The 26,233-nt window shown below is 55.6% G+C and overlaps 2 protein-coding genes across 3 annotated transcripts in view; one reads left to right on the plus strand and one right to left on the minus strand.

Annotated features, from left to right (window-relative positions):
* The first annotated feature begins 2,059 nt into the window (after nt 1-2,059).
* Nucleotides 2,060-11,741, plus strand: FPGS (folylpolyglutamate synthase). 2 transcript variants are annotated; one of them, XM_033858655.2, is made up of 15 exons: nt 2,060-2,248; nt 3,457-3,585; nt 3,675-3,728; nt 3,813-3,877; nt 5,464-5,578; nt 5,727-5,807; nt 5,939-6,000; nt 6,089-6,191; nt 6,513-6,590; nt 6,832-6,979; nt 7,093-7,182; nt 7,962-8,112; nt 8,430-8,505; nt 9,357-9,423; nt 10,260-11,741. In XM_033858655.2, exons 1-15 carry the CDS (start codon nt 2,111-2,113, stop codon nt 10,643-10,645), a joined length of 1,743 nt encoding a protein of 580 aa, XP_033714546.1. In that variant the 5' UTR covers nt 2,060-2,110; the 3' UTR covers nt 10,646-11,741. The 2 variants fall into 2 exon arrangements, with proteins under 2 accessions (XP_033714546.1, XP_033714547.1); XM_033858656.2 differs by lacking the exon at nt 3,813-3,877 and having other exon boundaries at nt 3,675-3,748.
* The window catches only part of ENG (endoglin), a 30,242-nt gene continuing 15,537 nt past the window's right edge, over nt 11,529-26,233 (minus strand). Inside the window, exons 3-15 of the mRNA XM_033858653.2 lie at nt 24,407-24,547; nt 21,403-21,568; nt 20,527-20,692; nt 20,114-20,243; nt 19,497-19,671; nt 19,121-19,263; nt 16,068-16,205; nt 15,807-15,845; nt 15,188-15,304; nt 14,611-14,862; nt 13,549-13,603; nt 12,452-12,553; nt 11,529-12,325 (exon numbers count right to left, since the gene is read on the minus strand). Of these exons, the coding sequence (XP_033714544.1) occupies nt 12,201-12,325; nt 12,452-12,553; nt 13,549-13,603; nt 14,611-14,862; nt 15,188-15,304; nt 15,807-15,845; nt 16,068-16,205; nt 19,121-19,263; nt 19,497-19,671; nt 20,114-20,243; nt 20,527-20,692; nt 21,403-21,568; nt 24,407-24,547 (1,749 nt within the window). The 3' untranslated portion in view covers nt 11,529-12,200. The remainder of the gene's footprint in view (nt 12,326-12,451; nt 12,554-13,548; nt 13,604-14,610; nt 14,863-15,187; nt 15,305-15,806; nt 15,846-16,067; nt 16,206-19,120; nt 19,264-19,496; nt 19,672-20,113; nt 20,244-20,526; nt 20,693-21,402; nt 21,569-24,406; nt 24,548-26,233) is intronic.

Raw genomic sequence — 26,233 nt, forward strand, 5'->3', positions numbered from 1 at the left:
TGTTGGCGGGAAGGAATGCAAACACCCCTGGACCCAACTGTCCCCCTCCGCGCAATCTCACCTGCAGAAATATAAGCCCCTGGTGTGGATGTTATCCACTGTGGCAGAACACTGCAGGCAAGTGGGGGATGCATTAGGGTACAGCCACTGTTGCAGAGTTAGCAGTGCCCCCTCACCCCCAGTGGGGGAGGGCAGCAGGAAGGAGGTACAGAGGCTGGGAATAAGGACTCCAGGGCCAGAGTTCAAAGCTTGAGTTTGTGACTTGAGCATGTGTCTTTATTCCTTTGTGTCTCAGTTTCCTCACTTGTGAAACAGGATATGATACTAGCACATGTTTCATAGAGTTTTGTTGATTAAATGAGCAACTATGTAGAATGTGTTTAAAACAGTGCCTGGCCCAGAAAGGTGCTACTTAACTATTTGTTAAGTAAATGTCTTAGAGGGATCCCTATGAGCTTATTGTTGAGCAAGAAAGTTAAGATACAAAAAATCTTGTCTGCATCAACAAGGCCCTATAAGGAGTTCCCTGGTGATATTCTGGTTAGGATTCCTTGCTTTCACTGCCGTGGCCTAGGTTCAATCCCTGGTCTAGGAACTGAGATCCTGGAAGACAGGTGGGGCGTGCCACCTCCCCCTGCCACCAAAAAACCCCCCAAACTAAACCAAAAACCAAAAACAAAAAAGATCAAGGCCTTATAGATGTCTAGGTGTGACCGGGATTTCATGAGCACAGACAACCGTGGGACACACACTTGGCTGTCAATAGAATTACCAAAGGAGAACCGGGGTTGGAGATCGGGGGCGAGGGTTAAGCAAAAGAGAAATCATTTAAAGCCTCTTTATGATTATTTTTTATTCAGTTTTTAAATTATAATGTATAAAGAAAGTTTCAATGATTAAAAAAAAAGAACACCGAGAGAGAAAAGGACTTGTCTGTCTCCCGTGTGGCCGGGGTGGGGCACCCTGCAGTGATATGAAAAGTGGAAGTCCAGCCAATGACAGAGTCTTCTCAACATATTTGTTTATTTCAAAATCAAACAATCTCTGATAAATATTTATCCCCAATGCCTGCAGGAAAGAGGGAGGGGCTACTGGTACTGAAACCCCATCAGTTGTTAAGGGACTGCCTTTTATCTGAGGAAACTTCTCTGGAGGGTTTTTGCAGCAATTCCCCCACCTCCACCCAAACACACACACCTTTCCAGATCTCAGCTGTAGAAAGGGAATCTCCATACTACTTTTTTCCATGCTAGTTGGGGCCAAGAAGGTCATAGACAGAAAAAGCTCTGAAAACTCCAGGACAAATGGGAGTCTTCCACCCCCAGGTATGACAGATTATTCCCCCCTCCGTGGGTGGCTCTCCCACACATTCCATTTGATCAGATGACGAATCTGATCTTGTCATCCCTCCTTAGAACCATTTTATTGTCATCTAAATGGAATCCAATTTCTTATAAGGCTACAAGGTCCTGCTGGATCTGGCATCCTGTCACCCCAGGGCTCTCTGACTGCGTTCCATCTCCAGGCCTCGTGAGGCCAGGATGTCGCCTCTTCCAGGAAGCCTTCCCAGGCTGCCCAGGAACGGTTAGGAGCCCCAGTAGCGTAGGTGCCTGGTTTTTGCCCTATTGCCCCACAATCGAGCTCTCAGATTCGACAGACCAGAGGCCGCATCCCCGCCGCCCTGGGTCTCTGCGTTGGGTCGGGACGTTTGGGGGCCAGGATTCAGCGACTTCCCTAAGGTGTCCGCCAGTTCTATCATTCTATCCCGGCTCGAAGCTGGTTCTGGCCTGGAGCAGGGCTGCTGACTGGGACTGGCTAATTTGCGGGGCGCGGCCGGGTGCTTGAGAGGATGATGACGAAAGGAGCGCGTATTTCTCTAAGGCAGTGGACTCGCTCGGTACCGTGCCCCTCATAAACATGAATGAAGCTCTCCGCCCCGCCCCGGGGCCTGCCCCTCACAAGGATGGCGTCCCGCAGATTCTTATTGGTGCCGGTGGGCTCGTTGGGCAACGCTGAGTGGCGGAGGGCGGAGGAGAGTCGGGGGCGGGCCCAGGAGGGGGGCGGGGCGTATTCTGTCCGGGCCTAGCGTGCCGCCGGTTGCATCTCTACTATGTCGCGGGCACGCTGCCACCTGCGCGCGGCTCTCTTCCTGGCAGCGGTTTCTTCGCGTGGTGCAACAACCGGGGTCGCAGCGAGGCGAGTATTGAGCGCGTGGCCTGCGCCGCAGGAGCCCGGCATGGAGTATCAGGTATTGGAGGGAGGTCCTGCAAAGACACGTGAGCCGGGCCTGAGGCGCTTGGCATCTGGCCTCCGCCAGCTGAGAGAGGGGCCAAGAGCCTGGGACTGGGGGACTCGGGGGGGCGGGGACATCCTGGATTTCGGAGGTGGGGACAGGCACCAGGAAGTTGGACCCGGGGTACCGGATTTGGGAATTCTGAGGCTGAAGTGTACCGCGTTAGAGAGTGGGAAGGGACGCCGTGTGATAGGACCAAGAGATCCAGTGGCTCAGCTGAGGTTCTGGAGTTCCAGTGTCTCCGGACTCAGAACCAGCAGTTGGGGTGGGGGAGGGGAAAGGGAGTCAGGAGTTCAGGCTTGGGAGATCCAGAGTATAGGTCTGGGTTGGCGTCTCTAGGATTCAGGAGATGAAGATCCAGGTGCCTGGAAGTGGGGAGCAGGCAGGACTCGGAGCAGTGGGGGTGGTGCAAGAATCTGGAAAACAGAAAGCTTCCTCCTGGCTCTGTGCCAGGGGCCAGTTGCCAGAGACCTGATGCTGGCCAGGCAGGTGGCACCGGTGTGATGAGAGTGGGTCCTCCAACCAGCCACTGAGGCCCTGAGGGGAAATAAACATCACCCCCACTTCCACCACCCCCCAAGTGGAAGTATAGTATAGTCCTGAGGTTATACCTACTTGCCTTCTTGTCTGAGTGACCCTGATACAACCTTCCTCCCCCTGAGACTCCTCTTCCCCATCTGGTTGCTTCAAGCAACTCTTCTCTGGGTCAGAATGTGGAACCCCAATCCTCATGCCCAATCCTGGGCATGGAAGCCTCCAGGAATTCCTAGTTCTAATTCCTTCAGTTCTAAGACCCCACCCTTCTGTAGTTCTGGCCCTGCCCTAAGAGGGGCCCAGCATAGTGGTGGACCATGGAGAGAATGAGGGCAAAAGCCTGAGAGTGAAGCCTGGGGAAGCTGGAACAGGAAGCAAGGATAGTCCCGTTAGTCATTTTGCCTGCTTTGCCTGACACTCCCTGGGTGGGTCTGAACTGCCCCAGGCTCCCATTTCTGCTAGAACTGGAAAGATGCCACTTCTTTCTCACCAGTGCCTAACCTCTAGGCTGGGGAAACAGGGCTGGCATGGCAGGCCTGGCCCCTGGCCTGGCCACTGGTATGCTGGCTTCCTCTGTCCCTGTGGATCCCTAATGAGCCTTAACCTGCCACCTGGGCACTCATTGCCAGGATGCCGTGCGCACACTCAACACCCTGCAGACCAACGCCAACTGCTTGGAGCAGGTGAAGCGCCAGCGGGGTGACCCCCAGACACAGCTGGAAGCCATGAGGCTGTACTTGGCACGGAGTGGGCTGCAGGTAAGGTGGGGAGGGCCTCTGACCACTCCCCGTTCCCATCTGTCTGTGAGTCCTGTGGCTGAGGCGGGGACCTTGTCCGTCTGTCCTAGGTGGAGGACTTGGACCAACTGAACATCATTCACATCACTGGGACCAAGGGGAAGGCGAGCCACAGGACCCAGGGGTAGGACGTGCACTTGGTGGGGTGGGGGTGGGGGACCTGCCCAGACAAGACCTTTCCTTTCTAGGGCTCCACCTGTGCCTTCACTGAACGTATCCTCCGGAGCTATGGCCTGAAGACGGGATTCTTTAGGTACTGAGGTACAGAGGGGTGTGGAGTCTCCTAGCTCTCTGGGGGGTCTGGAACCAGCCAGCACCTCAGGGCCAGGGTCACCCCCAGCAGCTCAGCTGCATGTCTCTCTGCCTAGTGTTCATTCATTCAACAAACATTCAATTAGCATTTACCAGTTAGCCCAAGTTTATGGCAATCTTTAATTTTCATAATGGAAAGAAATTGGGGAGGGGGGCAGCAACTTGAATGGATAAACGAAATACACAGCTGGAATTGTCAGATATCTTTTTATTTATTTGGCCACGCTTAGCGGCATGCAGGATTAATTAATTCCCCAGCCAGGGATCGAACCATGCCCCCTGCTTTGGAAGTGCAGAGTCTTAACCACTGGACCACCAAGGAAGTCCCTCAGATATCTTTTTATTAACTTAAATTCCTTATACAGTTTTTAAATCACATAGAAATATTTATCAACTAGGGCATCTTTGCCATAAGGAGCAGAAAACCAGGCTAGTAAGGGCTTAAACAATAAGCGTAGTTTATGCCAGCTCTGTTGAGACCTCCCTGGTGAGCAGCGGAAGGGAGCCCTTCTGCTGTGCCAGCCTCAGCTGCTGCTTTGCCCTCCAGGCAGCACCCCCTCTTGGTTGCATTCAGGCATCTAAACTCACACCAGAGGATGGAGGGCAGGGTGATTAGACATGGGTCTCCCTTCCCTGGAGCTGTACCTGCCTTCTTAAGCCTGTCAGCGGTAGAGCAGTGGGATTCACACGATGGTAGATTGCTCAGGATTTGGTCCTTAAGCTTGGGGCTTTCAAGAGTTTTGCCTCCTTTTATTTCACCCGTTCCGTCAAGTGACCTCTGTAAGCATCTGAAACCTGCTGACTGAGGTCATCTCAGACCAATGTGTTTTCCCTCAGCAGTTCTTCATTCAAATTAAAGAAATGGAGTGGATTCATAATACCAGAGGGCCTTTGAGGATTTAAATATAAGCCAACAATCTCTCTTCCAAAATAATGTTTGGGGTAAAAACCCAGCCTTTGACTTGGGCCCATGTGTCCTCATGGGCCAGTCTGGGAATGCAGCTTGAACACAGCAGATGGGGCCTTGCCCTCAAGGGCAGGAAGACAGACATTATGGGGGCAGATGTTGGCCGAGTTACTGATCGATGTGGGATGGGGGAAGCATGGGGGGCTGTGGGAGCCCAGAGAGCATGCCTGAGCAATCTGGTGGGGTGGGGTCCTTTCTCTTTTTTGGAGGAGCCGTCTTAGTTGAGACCTGTGGAGTAGACATGTGTATAGGCCTGGAGTTAGAAAATTTTGGTGGGGGGGAGCTGGAGGAACTAATAATAGTCCAGAGTGGCTGGGGCACAGGGAACTACCAAGGGATGTGTGAGAGGTGAGGCCAGTGGCATGAGACCCGCCGGGGCCTGGTGGGCTGAGATGTGGAGCTGGGACTCTCTAAAGGGCAGGGGGAAGTGACAGAAGGGTTTTCAGTAGGGCAGTGACATAGTTAGATTTGTTTCTCTGAAAGGCAGGTCTGACTGTGGGGAGGGGGACAGCCTGGGGGTCTTGGGAAGGGAGTCCTGATGACCCTAGGTCTCTCGGTAGCTCTCCCCACCTGGTGCAGGTGCGTGAGCGGATCCGAATCAATGGGCAGCCCATAAGCCCCGAGCTCTTCACCAAGCACTTCTGGCGCCTCTACCACCGGCTGGAGGAGACCAAGGTGCCCATGCCAGAGGGCTGGTGGGTGGGCAGGGTAAGGGGCCCGGAGTGGGTGGGTAGACCCAGAGGGCACTGCACATCCCGGGACACCATCTTCCCCAGGGCAGAGGCTGCAGGGGCCCCGAGCTCTGATGTGATCCTGTCCACAGGATGACAGCAGCTGTGTCTCCATGCCTGGCTACTTCCGCTTCCTCACACTCATGGCCTTCCATGTCTTCCTCCAAGAGAAGGTGTGTGTGCCCACCACTCCCCAGAACCCTGTGTTCGAGGCCTTGGGAAGGGGAATCTCAGCAGACTAGGGGCTCCTGTGTGGTATTCGGGAGCCCCTGTACCCCCTGCCATGCCCTCTGATCCTCTTCAGGTGGACCTGGCAGTGATGGAAGTGGGCATCGGCGGGGCTTACGACTGCACCAACATTGTCAAGTGAGGGGGAGCGGCTTGAGGAGAGGGATGGTGGCCGGGAGCCCGGTGGCCGGGGTCCAGGGCATCACGGCTCCTTCATTTCCCCCAGGAAGCCTGTGGTGTGTGGGGTCTCCTCTCTTGGCATCGACCACACTGGCCTTCTGGGGGACACGATGGAGAAGATCGCATGGCAGAAAGGGGGCATTTTTAAGGTGACCAGGCAGCCCTGGGGAGGGAGGTACATGGATGGCCTGGGCCCCAAGATTCAGGGAAGTGGGGGCGGGTGTGGCACGGTTATTTGTATCCTCCTGACTCAGGACGAGGTCTTGGGCGTCAGTGGGGTCTGGGTTCTCGTCCCAGCTCTGCATGGGACTGGAACAAGTTGAGCCCCATCTCTGGCCTTAGTTTCCCCATCGAGGGGTCCCCGAAGGTTTGATGGGGGGGAAGGCTGAGTGGGCCATCCAGAACCAGGGATGTGGGGGCCAGTGATGGGAGACGGAGGACCCTGGGCTCACTCTCCGTGTCCTCCACAGTGTGGCGTCCCCGCCTTCACTGTGCTCCAGCCTGACGGGCCCCTGGCAGTGCTGAGGGACCGCGCTCAGCAGATCTCAGTGAGTCTGATTGGGACAGCTGGGTGGGGGGTTGGCTGACTGGGGAGGTACTTTACCCTTTGGGGCCTCAGTTTGCTCATCTGTGCTCGTCCAGCTGGAGGACATCTCGGTTCTAGGAACAGGACTTGGTGGGTTGTGGTTGATGGGGAAAGATGGAAGGGCTGATGGCATCAGGGAGGGCCTGCTGGCCGAGGAGGCAGCAGCAGCTCCCCTGACCAGCTGCTGCCCATCTCCTCTGTAGTGTCCCCTCTACCTGTGCCCACCACTAGAAGCCCTGGAGGAAGGGGGGCCGCTGCTGACCCTGGGCCTGGAGGGGGAGCACCAGCAGGCCAATGCCGCCTTGGCCTTGCAGCTGGCTCGCTGCTGGCTGCAGCAGAAGGGCTACCGGGGTAAGTGGGCAGGTGAGTGGGTGGGCAGGGGACACGTGGAACCTGCCTCTGAGGGCCCTTAGGTGAGGCCTGAGCACACTGAGTCCCACACAGCCCTCCCTCTCCCTTCCCAGATACTGGAGAGCTGAAGGCGTCCAGGCCAAGCCTCCTGGGGCAGCTGCCCCTGGCACCTGTGTTCCAGCCCACGTCCCACATGCAGCATGGTGAGTTGGACCTTCCTGCCCAGCCAGGCTGCTTCAGATGTTTCTTTTGGTCTCCTGTTTGAGGGGTGGGGACAATTCAAGATGGTGCCTTAAGAGAAAGGACTGAAGTCAGTGAGCTTCCCACACCTTGAGTTCATGAACTCTCTCTGAGCCCATTTCCCCACCTGCCAAATGAGACGATGATAGGGCGCACTGTGAGGTGACATCACTAAGGGGCTGAGTCCAGAGCCTGGCAGATACGGGATAAAGTGCCCAGCCACTGGTAGCTGCCGAACTACCATCCTTGTCACCATCGTCACAAGACCATGAGGTTCTTGAGGATGGCAATATTGCCAAGCTTCTTGCTTGCCCCCGAGGCCTTCAGCACACAGTAGGTCCTCGTGGCTGTTAAGCCCCTTCAGCAGTTGGTTCCAGAGTGCCCACTGTGTGCCAGGCCCCGTGTCAGGGCCATGACACAGTCCTGGAGCTAGGTGGATTACATCCCAGCCCCAAGTGTCACTTGCTCTGTGACCTAATCTCTTTGAGCTAAGGGTTCTCTGCCTGAAACTTGGGACTGATATACGAGAGCAGCCCCCCTCAGGGCCGCCTGGATGATTCCACCAGATGAGGCAGCCAAAGAGCTGATCCCAGTGGCTAGTGCCCAGTAAGAGGCTCCTGGGCTGTCAGAGCGGCCAGCAGCGGGGGCGGGTAGTGTGTGCGAGTTGAGTACTGGAGTGGGAGGATGTAGAAGGGCAGCCTCGCGGCTGCCGCTGGAGGACTACCTTGCTCCCCTCCCCCAGGGCTTCGGGACACGGAGTGGCCGGGCCGGACGCAGTTGCTGCGGCGGGGCCCCCTCACTTGGTACCTGGACGGCGCGCACACCACCAGCAGCATGCAGGCCTGCGTGCGCTGGTTCCGCCAGGCTCTGCAAAGCCGCGAGAGGCCGGGCGGGTGAGCTGCGGACAGAGGCGGGGCTGGGGCGGGACCTCGGGTAAGGATGGGGAGGGACCGGGGACGGGGGCGGGACTTGGCCAGTGGAGAGGGGAGGAACTTTGAGGAAGGATGGAGCGGGGCCCCGGCCAGGACTGGGCCAGTGGGGAGGGGCGGGGCCTCGGGGAAGGATGGGGCGGGTCGCAGGGACGGGGTCGGACTGGGACAGTAGGGAGGCGGGAAGTTTTTGGAGGAAGGATGGGGCGGGGCCCGCGGAGAAGGGGTGGGAGGCGCCGCTCTGACCCTCCTCTCCCCCCCGCTCCTCACCACTCACACAGCGGGTCTGAGGTGCGTGTCTTGCTCTTCAACTCCACTGGGGACCGGGATTCCGCGGCCCTGCTGAAGCTGCTGCAGGTGAGGGGCTGCCTGGGGGATGGACAGCAGGCAACCCAGCCCTGGTTCTGCCTTTGACCCCCAGCAGCGGTGCCTTCATCCCTGAGCCTCTGTTTCCTCAACTGTAGAATGGGAGTGATTTTTCCTCTCCCCCCTGAATTGTACTGAGGATTAAATGTGAAAGCACTGGGCACAGGGAAGTCAAGTCACAGGTCATTGTACTCATTCTCCTCCATGGTCACACTCCAGCCCAGGATGACAGTGAGGACCAGGTGAGTCGTGTAAGGCGCAGGCTCTGGATTCACCTGTCAGGCCCTTTTAGCCGCTAGCATGTGACCCTGGATAAGAGATGGCATTTCCGAGCCTCAGTTTGCCTCTCCATAGAACAGGGCTGCTACTAGGATACCTGCTTCTAAAGTTCCGTTTAAGGAGTCACTGGGCTATAGAGCATATAGGGAGGGGCCCTCCTCTGCCCAGGGAAACTGAGCCTGCCCTAGACTGTCAGGGCCGAAATGGTTCCTAGTGATCGTTTCCCATGTCACAGACCAGGATGCTGAGGCTGTTCTTCATATCCTTTGTGCTCAGTAGCTGGGTCACCCTAAGCAAATGCAGCCCCCGGCTCCAGCCTCTGTCTCCCCATCTGTGTGGGGCCATGCGGCCCAGGCCACAGGCCAGGCCGGGTATATTGAGGTAGATGGGGGACACGGAAGTGTTGTGGCTCGGTGTATGCAACATCACTCCAGTTCAGCTGGTGGGGGGGCATCTCCAGAGATGGGGACGTGTATGTGGACTCCGGGGGTGCTGTGTGGAAGTTGGGATAGGGGGCATCCTCTCAGGGCTCTGACACTGAGCTTCTCCCCTTGGCCTTCTAGCCCTGCCAGTTTGACTATACCGTTTTCTGCCCTAACCTGACAGAGGTGTCATCCACGGACAACGCAGGTGAGAGGTGACAGGCCTGGTCCCTCCGGTGGGCGGGGGGCGGAGGGCCCTGAGGTGGATTGCTCTGTTGGTGACGGTGAGCGCTTTTGAACTGAAGGTCTTGGGTAGGAACTAGGTTTGTTTTATCGTATAAATAAATAACCTTTGGTACATTGTGAATTTTGCATGTGACGGCAATACTGAAAAGAGAATTGTTGGTGAAACTCTTTTTCAAAATGCAGGTTACAACCCAGTGATGGTTCTTGAAGTCAGTTTAGTGGGTCTCAACCAGCTTTTTAAATTTTAAATAAAATAGAGAAGAGAGTGTCAGTGTGTCTCGCACAAAGTTAAGGGTAGGTATTATTTGATGAAGATTCTGTTCCAAACATATATGTACACATATGTGAGTACTGGGGTTGCCACTGTAAAATGTATTTTTTTTTACTGTGGATCATGTTAAAAGTTTTTTTTGAAATAATCTAAAAAATACAGATCCCGAGGCCCCACATCAGACTGTGTGGGGACAGTGCGGGAGTCTGCATTTGTAGAAGTACTTATGCCAACCTGGTGATGGCCCCTGTCTGTTTTACAGATGAAGGCAGTAAGGCTAGGGCAGAAAGATGTGCTTGGTAGGCAGAAGCCCCAGCTTAGAAGCTAAACTGCCTGGCCCTGTTTCTCACCGGCTCTGTGACGATGGGCAATCACTGAACTTCCTGAGCCCCGGTTTCCTCATAGCACCCACTGTAAGGACAGATGATGCTTGTATAAAGCCTGGCATTGCGCAGGTGCTCACAGCGTGCTTCCCCCTCCCCGACCCTCGGCTGCCTCGCTGACGCGCCCGTCCCTGTGCCCCGCAGACCAACAGAACTTCACAGTGACCCTGGACCAGGTGCTGCTCCGCTGCCTTGCACACCAGCAACACTGGAGCCGCCTGCACGAGGACCAGGCCAGCCCGGAGCCTGGTGGGCCTGCACCCCTGCTGCTGGCACCCCGCCCAGCCCACACCCACAGCGCCAGCTCCCTCGTCTTCAGCTGCATTTCCCACGCCTTGCAGTGGATCAGTCAAGGCCGGGACCCTGTCTTTCAGCCACCCAGTCCCCCACGGGTCCTCTTTGCCCACCCTGTGGCAGGCAGTGGGGCCGTCGTCCTCCAGGAGGCTGCTGCCATCCACGTGCTGGTCACAGGCAGCCTGCACCTGGTGGGCGGCGTGCTGAAGCTGCTGGAGCCCTCCCTGTCCCAGTAGCCAAGGCAGTGGGGCTGGAGGTGGGCTTCCCCCACACCTGCCCTGCATTTCGCCATGAACTAAATTACGTGCTTTTTGTGCCTTCCTGGTTCTGTCTAGACTGGCCCCAGGGACTTGGGCTCTGGGCGGTGAAATAGAGGGCTGGGGGCAGGAAGCTGAGATCTGTCTCTGAGCCTCAGGTGCCCCTGGCCCTCCTTCCTAGTTCTCTGGCTGTTGTAGTAGACCTAACCCTCCAGCCCACCTCCCCTCCCACCCTGTCTGCTTCCTGCCTCAGGCGCAGCTGATCGGGTAAACTGCCTGACCTAGCCTGGGGTCCTGCCAGATACTGGCTGCTGGTTGATAGATTTCCTCCTCCCAGTGGCCTTCTGGGAGGGGAGAGGGTCCTTGCCTGGGGCCCCGTCGGGGCAGAGGGTGGCTGGAGTGATTTAAAGCCTTTAACTTTTTTTTTTTTTAAAAAAAAGCATTGCCTGAAAATTTGATTGACTCTTGACCTCTAGCTCCCCCAGCAGACAATAGGGGGCTGGGGGCTACAGCTGGTACAGGAACTGGGTTGTGTAGGAGCCTGGGCTTTGTGGCTTGGGACAAGTCCCCCCCTCCCTCTGAGCCTCAGGTGGCCTGTCTGTGAAATGAGAAGAATGGATTGATGTCCATTGACCACGTGCCATGCACCACTTTGCAGACCTCCTCGCAGAAAGACCTTGTGATCACAAATTCTCATACCCGTTTTACAGATAAGGGAACTGTGCCTGGCTTAAAGAAGCCATGGGACCTGCCTACAGTCACACAGCCAATAAGTGGCAGGTCCAGGATTTGAACCCAGAACTGTCTCCCCCCGCAACCCCAGTTTAGGTGCCACTATCCTTCTCTCAGCCCAGCCCAGCACTGGTTTCATGGTCTGATTTATTGGTGGTGAGTATATAGGGGTGGGCCCAGGACAGGCAGCCTGGCTGCCCGGTGGGGGGGTCTCTGTGTGACAGTTGCAGGGAGGAGCTAGGCTCCCCCACTCACTCCCAGGCTAGGCGCCGCTAGGCTTCTGTTTCCCCCGCCAAAGTTGGGCCAGTCCAGATGTAGAGGCCGATGGGAGCAGGTCCGGGTGGCTCTGGGCTGGGTGTTTCCATGCAGGAGGCGCCGTCAGCCTGGGTGGGCTGGGCTGAGTCCGTTTTGGAGTTCTCAGCTCCTGCCCAGCCCACGTCACCGAGTACTGGGTCCAGGTTAAAATTACAGGGACTTGGGTTGCTACAGCAATGTGGACATATAGCGCAGCGGACTCTCTCTCCGTGGTGCTGGGCAGCCGTACCCCAGGCCCACTGGGTTTGAAGGTTCGTGGTGGGGTGGGGGGACGCCAAGGTGTTCCAAGCTGGTGCCCCCACTGGCAGCAGGCCTTGGAGAGGGAGGCAGGAGGGGTGGGCACAGAGGGCCTTGTCCATCCTTGCTCGAGTGGAGGGGTTGGGGTCCCAGGATAAGTTCGTGGCCACTGGTTCCCAGCTGGTGGCTGCTCAGTCTCTCCTGTTGGGCGAGGGCTGGCTGGGCGGCCCCCAGGACTCCGGGCTGGGCACTACGCCATGCTGCTGGTGGAGCAGGGGGTGCTCTGGGTGCTCCCGATGCTGTGGTTGGTGCTACTGCTCTCCGAGGAGGCCGGGGCAGCCACCGCCACCACGGGCTCCCGCTTGCCGGGGTGACCTGGGGGCAGGGGCGGAGGTCAGGGCCCCGGCCAGGGCTCCCCACTCCCGCAGAGGCTTCGCCGGGCTCCCCCAGGTGGTGGTGGAGGGGTCCTGAGCACTCATCGTGGGGGCCTGGGATACTCACGCGTGTGCAAGTAGATGTACCAGAGCGCGGCGGTGAGCAGGGCCCCGATGAGGAAGGCGCCAAAGGTGATGCCCAGCACGGCGGGCAGGACGAGGCCTTTGTCTGCGCAACCAAGGGCAGGACAGCTGTGGTCAGCACTGCCGCCCCCTCCCTGCCCCCCTACCCTGTTGTACTGGCCAGGAGCACAGGCTTCGCTGCCAGTCTCAGCTCAGCTACTGACCCTGACTTCTCTGAACCCCAGTTTCCTCACCTAGCAAATGGGTTCATCACACCCATGCCTGACACTAAGCCGTGGTTGCTATGACAATCCGCCCAGAGGGCCCAGCCAGGCCTTTGGGCCAAGCCTCTGCCTCCCAAGGCTGGTAAAGACGCATTTTTAGGGAGGAGGCATGGTATAATCTGAGCAAAGTGTGAGTGGGGCCGGAGAGTCCGAGTCCCGCTGTGTGCCCTTAAGTCAGTGCCTGCCCCTCTCTGAGCCCTATACCATGGTAGGGATAAGCCGGAGCACCTCTGAGGGCTCTTCAGCTCTGCTCTTGGGTTTTCCCAACCTTCACTCTTTCCACACTCCCGATTCCTGTGTGACTGTGGGCCAGGCAGCCTCCCCTTAGGCCTTTGAGTTCCCATCCCTGCAATGGGGTCATTAGCCTGCCCTGTTGGTTGCAGGCTGGGTGTAGGGGCTCCATCCAGGCCCAGGTGGGATGGCCAAGAGGCAGATGCCTCTCCCACCTCTGCCTTCAGTGTCAGGGACTCTTCTGCCCAGGCTGGAGGGAGCTGGGCTGAGGGCTGAGGCGTACCCTCCACAGTAGGGGCCTTAAGGAAGGTGAGGTCAGTGCTGCCCCAAGTCTCATCCTAGGAGGCCCCATCCCCCGCCCCCCGGCAAGGTCAGCCAGCAACCTTGGGGATCAAGAAGAACCAAAGGCCTGGAACCCGGGCCCACGGGGTGGTCACGAACAAAGGCTCTGCATCTGGAAGATGCAGCTGTGGACCCTACTCTCTGGGGTCCTCCCTGCTGTGTGCCTAGACCCATCCCTCTGGGCCGTCCATCGTGCCCCACTCTGACCTCAGCCCCTGGAACCCTGGAGAGACTTAGAACTCACCATGCAGGCCAGGGCTGACGATGTTCAGGCGTGTGGAGACAGTCCTCTGGACGTCCTTGGGGAGGAAGAGGACACAGTGTGTGACACAGCCTTCGACAGCAGCTTCCAGGCTTACTCCCTGCCTCTGTGGCCCTGGCCTGTCACAGCCCACCCTGGGGCCTTGACTCTGAGCCCTGTCTCCACCACCTTCTGGCTGCTGCTGGAATGGTTCTTGTGAGTTGCTGAGAGGGCCCCAGCTCCCGTGAGGATGATGGGGGCACTGTGTCCATCACCCTTGTGAATGCCTGGGTGAGAGGAGCCAGGTCAGCCCGGAGGCCCAGGCTCACTGTGGCTGGGGGAGAGGCCCACTCAGGAGCAGCCTCAGGGGCTTCTCCAGCTTCATACAACCAGAGAGGCTTTTAATCCTGGAGACGCTTCTGAGTGCAAGGGCCTGGGGATGACTGTGTGAGTGTGCCCGGGGCTGAGTGTCTGAGAACAGTATCCACCGGAGGGTGAAACGTGACCAGTAAGTGCAGAAGATCAGAACTTTGTGTCCTTTGTACTAACCCTCTTCCCCGAGGTCTCCTGTTTGTTGAGATTACACTGGTGGTCATACTACATGGATAGATGGGTGGGCGGATGGATTCCTGAGTGGAGAGATTGATGTATGACTGGGTGGGAGCGTAGAGAGATTGATGTATGGCTGGCTGGCTGGGGGACTGGGCTGATGGAAGGACTGTGGATGAATGACTGGGTGGGATGGTGAGAAGTAGCAACTGATAAATGGATGACTGGATGGGATAGTGGGAAGATGGATAGGTGACTGGGTGGGATGGATGGATGGATGGATGGATAGCTAGCTAATGGTTGCAGCTGCATACCCTACCAATGTCCAAGACACAGCCATCAGAAGGCTGTAGGGTGGCAGAAAGAGTGCCCTTGGTACCCAGAGGCCACGCGCCTGCCTGTGGCTGTATCTTTCGCCCACTGGTCCCACATCCTCATGGTCTATCACATCCCTTCCTGAAAACTCCAGACCCGGAAGCCACCCTTGAAGCTGGGCTTAGCCCCGCCCCTACTCACCAGGGACCAAGTGCTGAGACGCAGGGCTACAGTGCAGCTGAGGATGCCAGTCGTGGGCATGGGCACCATGTAGCCACGGAGGAGGAAGCTGAAGCGCATGTCGCCACCAGGGCTCGGGGACAGCAGGCTCACACAGCTGCTCTTGGCCGCCTGGCTCTGGATGAGTTCCACGATCTCCATGTCAGGCCCCAAGTTCAGTTGGCAGCTGTCCAGCTGGATCGTGAGCTCAGGGATCGATGGGGACACGCTCACCTGCATGGGTAGGAAGGGGGACGAGGCACGGTCAGTTACTCTTAACGCTCTGCCCTGCCTGTTCTCATGAACTAAGCTAGACTCATTCTAGAGTTCCCGCTCCAGAACCTTGACGGTGGAAGGACAGTCGTGGGCCTGCCTGGAGCAAATGAGGAAGAAGAGGGGACATTCCAACCAGTGTCTGAGCTCTGCCTGTGCTCTCTCCCCTCCACCAAGCACCATGGGGGCTCCCTCCTCCCTCTGGGAAGTCAAGTTCCATTGGGTGGAAAGAAAGGCTCTGAGAAATCCCAGGCGTTGGCAACGCCTAAGAGGTCAAGTCCAGTACCTGCACAAAGCCCTGCTGCCCCAGCTCGATGGTGCTGGAGGCCTGGAGGAAGTGCGGGCTGAGGTAGAGGCCCAGCTGGAAGGAGAGGCTGTCCATGTTGACGCACTGCACCTTTTTCTGTGGGAGATGGGAGGGGGGCTCGGTCAGTCGGGGAGGCACCCAGCCAGGGAGGTAAGGGGTGGGAGCAGGAGTCATGGTCCAGAGTTGTTGCCTGACCTTCATCACCACCTTAAACCACCCCCCACCCCAAACTGAGATTTATCAAGAACTTGCTCTGCACGAGACCCGTGTGAAGTGCTTTTCATGCGTCCTCTCAGTGATGGCTCATCCCGTATGGGGATCCTTTCCTATGCCACTATTAACAGGACCTTTGGGCCCAGAAAGCTTATGTGATTTGCCCAAGGCCGCACAGCCGATATGTTCATGAACCCTCTGACTTGAGAGGCTGAGAACATAACCCTAAACAGTACTGCTCCCGTTGCACGGAAGGGGAGACTGAGGCACGCTGGAGACACATTGGCTTGCCAGGATCAGGGCCTGAGTTTCCTGAGGCCTGCTCCCTCCCAGGCCAGGAATGGACCCCGGGACCAGATGGGTTAGCACGGTGATCATCCCTCACCTGCTGTGGTGACGAGCTTGACAGGAGGTTGACGATCACCTGCAGGAACAGAGCCAAGGAGCTGGTCAGAGCCGGAAAGGAGCCCAGAGGGTATCCCGCCCAACGCGCCCATTTTTGTGGATGGGGAGACTGAGCCAACCAATGGCTAAACTTGTCTTCCTACTGAGCATCACACCCGCTCTCCCAAACGCCCCTCAGCCTGGAAGATCCAGGGGGCACCAATTAAGCCGGCCCTGATACCTTTCCCACCACAGCTCTTACCTCGTTACTGATCACATTTTCTGTCACTATCATGCCACAGCTGGAGTAGCCGCTGCGCAAGACAAGCTGGTCATCTCTGTCCTCAGCCTGGCAGCTGGAGTCCCAGAAGGTCAGGCTCGTGATGGTGCACCTCAGAGTCTGGGCCAGGGTTGGGGGGTGGGGGGAACGGTCAGGAGGCACGGGGCTCCCGGGGGCCTGTCAATCACACCCCAGCACCGAGGACTGACCACCCCCCAGGGGTCCCAAATCACAGCCATGCCTCTGCTCCCTTCCCCATTTTTGTTAGTTTTCATCATCCCACACCATTTAAGACTACTTTTCCTGAACTTGACAAACATTTTGTACGTAGCAATAAGATCTGTGACATCATGAGTGTTTCCTTCTCTACAGACATATATACTCAGAGAAATTGTGTGGCTTTGTTGGTTTCTTTTTTCCTTTTTTTTTGGCTGTGATGCCCGGCATGTGGGATCTTAGTTCCCCCTGCAGCAGAATCTTAATCACTGGACCGCCAGGGAAGTCCCTTTTTTTCCCCTCATTTTTAACAAATGGCATCATACCGTCCTTCATGCTTTAGTTTGGTTTTCTCACTGAACAATAAATCACAGACATCTTTCCGCATTTATACTATAGATCTACAACATTCTTTTTAACTGGAGTGTAATGTTTCAAAGATCGATGGATTACAGTGTACGCATCCAGACCTCTTGGGACAGGACAGCAGTAATGCCAGCCATCGCTGGTCCCTCCACCTCCCAGACATCTGTCTGGCCACGCAGAGGCAAGGGAGGAGGGGGAGATGGGCCGCAGACAGGTGGAGCTTCACCTAGGCCCCAATACCCCACACCCCAAAAGACTTCCACATGGATGTAGAGTTAAACGTCATTCTAGAAATCCCTGAGAACATGCATGACTTGTCAAGGCTCTGGCAGAGAGAGTTCCTGCCTCGGAAAAACTAGAAAAAAAATCACAAAGGAAAAGATGACCAGCTAGGATGGCCCAACGTTTTCAAATGTCCAAAAAATTAAAAAACCCTCTGGCCAAAATTTAAAGAACTCTAACAAACCGGGAGAGATTGTTTCAATAAGAATGATGGCCAAAGGGCCACAAATGTCTTTCTTCATGTAAAAAGCTAATAAAAATCATCAAGAAAAATACCAAGTTACAACGCACACAGAGACTTTGGTTATTATCAGTCACACAAAGCCAAGCCCAAACTCACTACTAATCAAAGAAGTAGAATTCAAACAAGAACAGAGGGCTTCCCTGGTGGCGCAGTGGTTGAGAGTCTGTCTGCCGATGCAGGGGACACAGGTTCGTGCCCTGGTCCGGGAGGATACCACATGCCACGGAGTGGTTGCGCCCATGAGCCATGGCTGCTGAGCCTGCGCGTCCAGAGTCTGTGCTCCGCAACAGGGGAGGCCACAACAGTGAGAGGCCCGTGTACCGCAAAAAAAAAAAAAAGAATAGAACACAGTGTTCCCACTCTCACATCAGCAAAAAGTTTTTTAGACAAAAAATAATAATTTTGGGAGAGAGAGAGTCAAAGTGTTCTCATTAATCAGCAATGAAAATTGGAATCATCTATTGGAAAGCCGGTTGGCAACATGTATCAAAACTTCCAGAATGTTCACTCATTTTGACCCAGAAATCTCACTAATGTGGAAACCTATCCTAAGAAAATAATCCTATTTAAAGAAAAATTTCATATGCACAATGACACTTTCTGCATATTTATAATATTACAGAATTGGAAACAACCCAAATGTCTAACGAGGAAGGAGGAGTTAATTATGGCGTGTCAATATCATGGGATTGGATGTGCTTTTTTTTTTTTTTTTTTTGCGGTACGCGGGCCTCTCACTGTTGTGGCCTCTCCCGTTGCAGAGCACAGGCTCCGGACGCGAAGGCTCAGCGGCCATGGCCCACGGGCCCAGCCGCTCCGCGGCATGTGGGATCCTCCCGGACGGGGGCACGAACCCGTATCCCCTACATCGGCAGGCAGACGCTCAACCACTGCGCCACCAGGGAAGCCCTGGATGTGCTTTTAAAGTGATGTTATTGGGGCTTCCCTGGTGGCCCAGAGGTTAATAGACCATGCTCCCAAATCCAGGGGCCCGGGTTCAGTCCCCGGTCAGGGAACTAGATCCCGCATGCAAGCCTCAACTAAAGATCCCACATGCCACAACTAAGAGCCCGCCTGCCGCAACTGAGACCCGGCGCAGCCAAATAAATAAATCAATGTTAAAAAAATAATCAAAAAGTGATATGATTAAGTACATATGTCAAAGTTTTAAAAATACATTAAATGAATATAGCAGGAAACAGACAATTGCATCCAATATGATTACACTGTATAAGAAATACACAGAGAAAACATTCCAGAAAGAAATCCACCAAATTGTTGGTAGCCATTGTCTTTGGATGGGGTGATTGAGATTTTCTTCTAATTTTTTCCACATTTAAAAAAGCCTGTGTTATTTTTATAATAAACATCTTTGTTCTTCAGTTAGGCAGAGATCATACTGTATAGATATTCTTTTTTTTTTTTTTTTTGGTGGTATGCGGGCCTCTCACTGTTCTGGCCTCTCCCGTTGTGGAGCACAGGCTCTGGACGCGCAGGCTCAGCGGCCATGGCTCACGGGCCGAGCCGCTCCGCGGCATGTGGGATCTTCCCGGACTGGGTTACGAACCTGTGTCCCCTGCATCGGTAGGCGGACTTTCAACCACTGCGCCACCAGGGAAGCCCCAATACTGTATAGATATTCTAAGTGGCCACTCAGCTCAGCCTCCATTTAGGATTAATAATGACGCCTACCTAGTATCTATTTATTGAGCACTTACTGTTCCACACCTGGCTGGGTCGTCAGACCTCATGTAATTCTCACCACACGGTAGGGACCATTATCAACCCCATTTTACAAGTGGAAAAACTGACGCTTGCCGAGGGATATGATCTGTCCCCCTGCCTGGATTAGGACCCCAAGATTCTTGGGCTAGAGGAAGGACCAGTTGCCCATGTCAGCTGGGCCGGAGGCCAGGAGTTCCCTTACCGAGATGAGGTCTTTGTTGAGTACCAGCGTCATGACGTCATCGGAGCACTTGGGCTGGATCAGGGACAGGAGCAGCTCCTGGTTGCAGCCCTCCTTGGGAGGGGTGGTCTGGACCGGTGTGGGTGAGGGCTGCAGCCCACTGCCTGCAGGGCAGCAGAGGCAGCCGGCAGACAGTCACTGCGGGCTCGCTGTGCTCTTAAGCACTAAGCACTTCTATAGCTAGGTACTCTCAGTGTCCCCGAGATGCAGGTGAGGAAAATGGGGCTCTGACCAGCGGACGCAACTTGCCCAGCACACACAGCAGCTGGGCGTGGCTACAGATCCAAGGGGAGGGCAAGGGAAGGGAGGGGGGCGAGGAAGGGATCCGGGTGCTCACCACAGCTGGGTGCCCTCAGAGAGACGACACTGGCCAGAGGGAGCTCCACAAAGGACGCTACTACACTGGCGTTGAGCCTCCGGGCCTCCCCCAGCAGGCCTTGGGTTGTGTTTGGGAGGTGGAAGCCAGGGATGTTCTTCTCCGGAAAGATCTTGAAGGAGTATTCACCAGTGGTCTAATGACAGGGAGAGAGGCAGAGCAGGGAGCTACAGACACAGTCAGGGGGCACACGGCCTGGCGGGGGCACCTGCAGGCCAGTGAGGGTCTGCCAGGCCTCGATCCTGCTCTCTCGTTCGCTCCTGCTGTTTCCTCTGCCTGGGCCACCTCCCCTCATCTACTGGTTCCTGTTCGTCTTTCAACTCAGCTTGGAGTTCACCTCTCCAGGAAACTTTCCTGACCCTGTGGGCTGGGTTAGGGGCCTCCCTAAGGGATCATGGAAGACTTCCTGGAGGAGGTAACATCTAGGTGAAGGTCTGAGGGAAGAATAGATAGTGCACAGAAGGAGAGGTTGGGGGCAGAAGGATCATCACGTATAAAAGCTCAGGGCTGGGGCGATGGTGCAGGGAGTTTGGTTTCTTTCTTTGGGGAGCCTTGGGGAGACCTGAACGGGGTCTCACCCAGATCTGCATGTTGTGGTTGGCGTCGATGAGCCAGGACACGTAGGGTGGACCCTGAAGGATGAGCACGGCGGCGTCGGGATCCCTCGAAGCACAGCTCAGCTCCACCTTCACGGTCACTGTCCGGGGCCTGTGGGGAGACAGACCCCCGCATCAGAGCGGGCGGTAGTGCAGGGTGCAGGGGGCGGGGTGTGGAGGGTTGGTGCTTGACCTGGACTTGCGGGGCAGGGGCAAGACCTGGGGTCGGGTGGGCAGCGACTGCGGTCTTAACCTGGTGGGTCGTGGGTCCGTGGGGTGGACGAGGAAATGCGCGGGGCCCCGAGGTAGGTGGGGGTGACTCTGACCAGGCCAGGGGCGGGGCTGAGGCTTGGACAGAGGCGGGGCTTTATAAGGGGTGGGGCGGGCACCCTTACCAGGCCTCTGGGCCCGGCAGGACCCTCAGGATGTGCGCCTCCTTGTGGCCAGCCACACCTTCCAAGCGGCAGCCCCGGACGGAGGCCTGGGCGTTAGGGCTCCATTCGAGTGTGTGGCCCATGTCCTTGTGGGGTTCCAGACTGCAGGAAGACGGTGACCTCGGGGCTGCGGAGACAAGCGCAGTTATGTCTCCTCCTCGAGCAGCCTGGCATCTAATACAGACGCCCACCCTCAGCCACAGAAATGGTGGGGGAGGCAGGATGGAGGAGCAAAGAGTGAGGGGCATGGGGGGACCGGGGTTCAAATCACCCCTCCACCACTTACAGCAGAGGGACCCAGGGGAAGTCCCTGGCCTCTGTTTGCTCATCTGTCAACACAGGGTTAATTTAAGGTATGAACTCATGGCATAATGCTAGGGAGGCAGCCCTGCAACCACCAGCACATCATCCCCCTTTTATCTTTCTTATAGAATTTACCATGACCTGAAATTATAGGATTTGTTTGTGTACATGTTTATTATCATCTCCCCACCACAGGGCCGGCTCCAGGAGGGCAGGGTCTGGGTCTGTCCGCACAGAGTCCCCAGATGCCTAGCATAGGGCTTGCTGCCTAGTAGGTGCACCACAAATAATAAGAAAGAGCTGTTTTTATAGTTCAAGAAACTCACAAAGAGCAGCAATTTCACATGGTTCAACCTAACATTTGGTGAAGGGGTAACCGCTGTCCTGAGAGCGTGCTGACTTGCTACGTGTGACCTGGGGCAAATCACATCCCCTCTCAGTGCCTCGGTGTCCACATCCGAGGAGTGAGCCAGAGGAATCCACATTCCTCCAGAGCCGAGTCCTGAACCCAGAGAGGCTGTCGGGGAAGCTGACCTTGGTCCAGACGGAGGAGGATGCTCTGGGGATTGTTCAGCTCAGCAGCAGAGGTGATGGGGCCCTTCGTATCCGCCCAGTTGAGGAGCTCACCCTTGGTAGCGAAGGGTGGCAGCTGTGTGGTGTTGACCTTGGCGGGCTCTTGGAAGATGACCAGGTTGGGGTTCTGGGGAGATACGTGAAGGCTCAGGGTGCTGTTCCCGGGCCTGAGTCCCCTCTGTCCCATGCAGGAGGTCAGGAGCTAATCTGAGGAGGCAGCGGTTTGGCCGAGCAGAGGAGGCCAGGCCTGAGGGTGCTGAGGCTGGTGGACCTGAAGTTAGCTCACAGTCCCCTGACGAGGGCTCCCCCAGAGCCGGATCTGCCCATCTCCTTTCTACACCTGGGGAGCTGGATGGACACAACCACGTGCCTCCACCTGTCCAAACATCACCCTCGCACCCCGCCATAGGCATCCTCATTCAGCCCACACTTAATGACATCTGTGGTCACTGTCTGTTCCGCCCACACTCTAAGGTCTGTGAGGGACAATGCCTGCCTCGCCCACCCCTGCAGGGGACTTGACACGTAGTAGGCACTGAGGAATATTTGTCTAACTTCGTGCTGGGCCTTGGGCCCAGCACTGGGATCCTGACATGGCAGCTTCTCCCTGATGCCTGGCACACGGCAGGTGCTCCCTGCACGTGGGAAGGGAGAAGGCAAGAGAGAAGAAGTGGATGAATGAATGAAGGACAAACAGGGGTGGTCCCTGCTCTGGGGGATCCTACCATCCAGAAACTAGTCACGCCTCAAGTCATTTGAAACACAGAAGACAGAGCATATTATTTAATAAGAAACAAAGGAGCAGGACACGTCCCCTGGATGGGCAGGGATGAGAATCCGGGTGGCTCCAGCACCTCACTGCCTCCACTGCCCACGCCTCAGGAGAGACTCTGCTGGGCTGGGGAAGGAAATAGGAAAGACTTCCTGGTGTAGGTACTCTGGTGAAGTCAAAGGGTTCAGAGGAAGCTGTTGGGGCCACAGACTCAAGAGAGGTCCTTTTCCATCTGTCTCCAAAGCCAGAGGCACTGCGCTGAAGCAGCAGCAGCATAAGGGCTTCAGGCTAGATACTAAGGGGGACTGCCTGACAGTGGCAAGAGGCAAGACACCATAGAACGGTCCACCTGGAATGGAGCAGGACTGTAAGAGGGAGGCAAAGCGATGAGCACCTGGGTGAGGAACCCAGCGGCCGCCTGCATGGAAGGGCTGGGGCAGTGGATCAGAGCTGGAGAGTCTGGGGGTGGGGGGACTTGTACCCATCTGACCCTCAGGGTCAGCTCTGTAAAATGGGGATGTAATGGGATTAAAGGGCAAGGCGTTTCTCAGTCGTCTGGCACAGGGGCCTGCGCCCCCGTGAGGCTCTCTGTCCCTCCAGCAGCGTCCCGGCTCCGGCTGCGGGGGCCCGGCTCCGGAAATTGCGGGCCGAGGCCGCGCGCGGCTCCGGAGGCGCCCCCGGCCCGGCCCCCCGGCCGTGTATTCTTAGCGTGGGTGGGGGGAGGGAGGGGGAAGGAAGGCTTGGCGGAGGTCGGAGCCGGCGGCTGCTGCGACCTTCCGGCCCGGCGGGCGGGCGCTTTTCACGGGCCCTGCGTCACCCGGAACCCCGCCGCCGGGCCTAGATCCCGGGGTTGGGCCGCCAGGGCGTCCGGGAATGGGAAGGGGAAAGGGGAGAGTCGAGAGGAAGGAGGAGCCGTGGCAGGATCTCGCTTTCCCGCACTGGGAGCCGAGGGATGTGCCGCGTGGGGTCGGTCGGCTCTGCCCTCCTGGTTGGCTTTCGTTAGGCTTGCAACTTCCCTCCCAGGGCCGTCCGGGCTGGCCAGCCCCGTCTGCCTCTGTGCTGCCCCTGCCGCCAGTCCCGCACCCCCTCAACTTCTCTCCGTGGCTGGGCCCGTCTCCCAGGCAGCCCTGGATCTGGGCCTCTCTTCAGGTCCCCAGCTCCTCTCTCCCGCTGCTGGGACTCTGTGGTCTCTCTGAGAGTCTGTCTATTCCTCTCACAACAGGCCCGCCCTCTTTCCGTTGTCATTTTTCTTCCTGTGTCTCTCTCGCATTTGTTATCTTTGCTCTCCCCCGGGCTCTGGCTCCCTCCCCTCTGCTTTCTCTGGCTGTAAACAACAGCTGCTCGCATCTGGGGATCACCTCCCAGGGCCTTCCATGTGGAGCGGGCAGTGCCGTGGTCCGCCCCACCTCCTCCAGCCCTGAACTTCCTTTCTGTGGGTCCCGGACAGTGGACCTCCTCTCTCTGGTGGATGTGTGTGACACTTACTATCTGAATTTTTTTTTAAATAATTTTTCTCCAACTTAGGCCATGCTAATTATAGCAAATCTTGCAAATTCAACAAAGTTTAAAGAACAAAACATATCTCTCCGAATCCCAGTCCCCAGCCATAAGTACTGTCTTGTTTTGTTTTTCACCAGGGAATTCCCCATAACTACCCATAACGCATTGTTAGGTTTCTTTTGTTTGGTTTTGGTTTTGGGGCCACTCCGTGCAGCATGCAGAATCTTAGTTCCCTGACCAGGGATCAAACCCGTGCCCCCTGCATTGGAAGCGTGGAGTCTTAACCACTGGATGGCCAGGGAAGTCCATCATTGTTAGGTTTCTTCCTGGCCTTTTTCGTCTGCACTTAAATATTTTCAAATTTATGTCTTGTAACTTTCTCAAAGACAGTGACAAGGTTATTTTATGGGACTATCCTCAGTTCTCCCACTGCACATATGGGAAAACTGAGGCTATGAGAGGGGATTGGAGTTGGCCAGGGTTGCACATCAACCTGATTCCCACCTCCAGGTTTGGGCTCTTTATCCCAGGTTCTGTTGCCCTTTGCGCTCTCCCTGTCAGGGCCCCATGGGATTCACCAGGCAGGGCCCTGGTGAATAATGTCAGAATGAAAACGAGAAGTAGGGGACCCTGGCCCACAGACGTGGACAGCAGGCCCGTGCCTGAGGCTGGGGCTGGAGGTAACACACTCACGTAGGCCAGGTGGAGTGGGATTCCCGGAGCCTGCAACTTCAGGAAGATGGTCTTGTTAGTGCTGAGGACCAGAAGCACCTCTCGGGGCAGGGTGCCGTTGTGCTTGGATGTCTGCAGAGTCAGCTCCAGCACTGACACCTCCTGGAACGGGGGCAGGGGAGAGACACATACAGAGACCAGTCAGATTGCACAGGCTGTGCCACCAGATCAGTAGTGACGACTCATTTACTGTAAGCTTCCACTCCATTCTCCCTGCCCAGCTTGTCCACTCCTGTCTCCCAGAGCCCAGCACAGTGCCTGGCCCTCAGGAGGTACCCAGAAAAAATATTTGCTGAACGAATGAAGGAGATGAGTCCCAGCAAATCCAAGGAGATGTTTCTTTAAGGGTAGCGGGGAGGGATAGATTGGGAGTTTGGGATTGACATGTACACACGGCTATATTTAAAATAAAATGCCTTGGGCTTCCCTGGTGGCGCAGTGGTTGAGAGTCCGCCTGCCGATGCAGGGGACACGGGTTCGTGCCCCAGTCCAGGAAGATCCCACATGCCACGGAGCGGCTAGGCCCGTGAGCCGTGGCCGCTGAGCCTGTGCGTCCAGAGCCTGTGCTCCGCAACAGGAGAGGCCACAACAGTGAGAGGCCCGCGTACCGCAAAAAATAAATAAATAAATAAAAAGTAAAATAAAATAAAATGCCTTTCCATGAAAATAAATAAGTAAATGCAACGAACCTGAACTTTATCCAGTAGTCAGTTGAGGTTTATTATTTCCACAAAGCACCTGCTGTGTACCAGGCCTGCAAACGCCTGTGTGACTTAGAGAGTACCCTGCGCCCTTTCTCTGTCCCTATGCAACAGCGTTGAGGCATCAAACCCGCCCCAGTTTGCAGTATTCCTGTTTGCTTTACTATTTTAAAGTACTAAATACTCATATTTTGTTGAGTAATACCATTATTTTGATATTTTATAAGAAATGTAAGTTGAAATCATTTATGTCTTGAGAGGCACCGACTGCATTAAAAATTTTAATTGATCATGGTGTATGCATTTAGAATGCTTTCATAACAACGACAACAACAATAATTAATGCCTCACACTTATATAGTGCTTACTAAGTGCTTGGACTATTCTAAGTGCTTCACACATTGACTCACACTTAATCCCCACGACAACCCGAAGAGGTAGGTACCATAGTTATTCTCACTCACAGAGGAGGAAGTGGGGCACAAAGAGGTGAAGTCATTTGCCCATCATCACACAGCAAGTAAGTATGGAGCTAAGATCTGGACCTGGGCAGGCCTCTACTCTCAACCGCTATCCTGTCCCATCACGTTTTTCTATACCTCCTTATTCTCAAGAAGAAAAAGAACACAGCAATCCACAAGGCAAAGCTTCTATCGAAAGAAGAACCCCTGCTCTGCTCAAAGACTCTGAACCAACGGAGTATGAACAGGTGACTCCTGAAACTGAGACAGGTATAGGCCTCAGAAGCCCCGTCCTCATGAGGACAAAGACAGATGGAAACACTTGACTGAAACACAAACTCCAGAGGCTCTCAAAAGCTGGCAGTCTCTCCAAAAGACAAAAAGCTGACCCTCCCCAAATCTCCTCAAACTTATCAAAAAGGAGACAGATATTTCAAGATGAAGACATCAGTGGAAAGTTTTTAGATTTAACTTCTAATTATCTCTGGGCCATTTCCCCAACTGATGTCACAGAGCCAGAGAGTGTTTCAGCTGCTGGAAAAATCTGCCAGAAATATTTCCGTTACCTAAAAATGACACCATAATCACTCTTTGTAAGTTTGCTCTGTGAAACAACAACAGAAAAG

Source organism: Tursiops truncatus, chromosome 6 (assembly GCF_011762595.2).
Source record: "Tursiops truncatus isolate mTurTru1 chromosome 6, mTurTru1.mat.Y, whole genome shotgun sequence".
NCBI lineage: Eukaryota > Metazoa > Chordata > Mammalia > Artiodactyla > Delphinidae > Tursiops > Tursiops truncatus.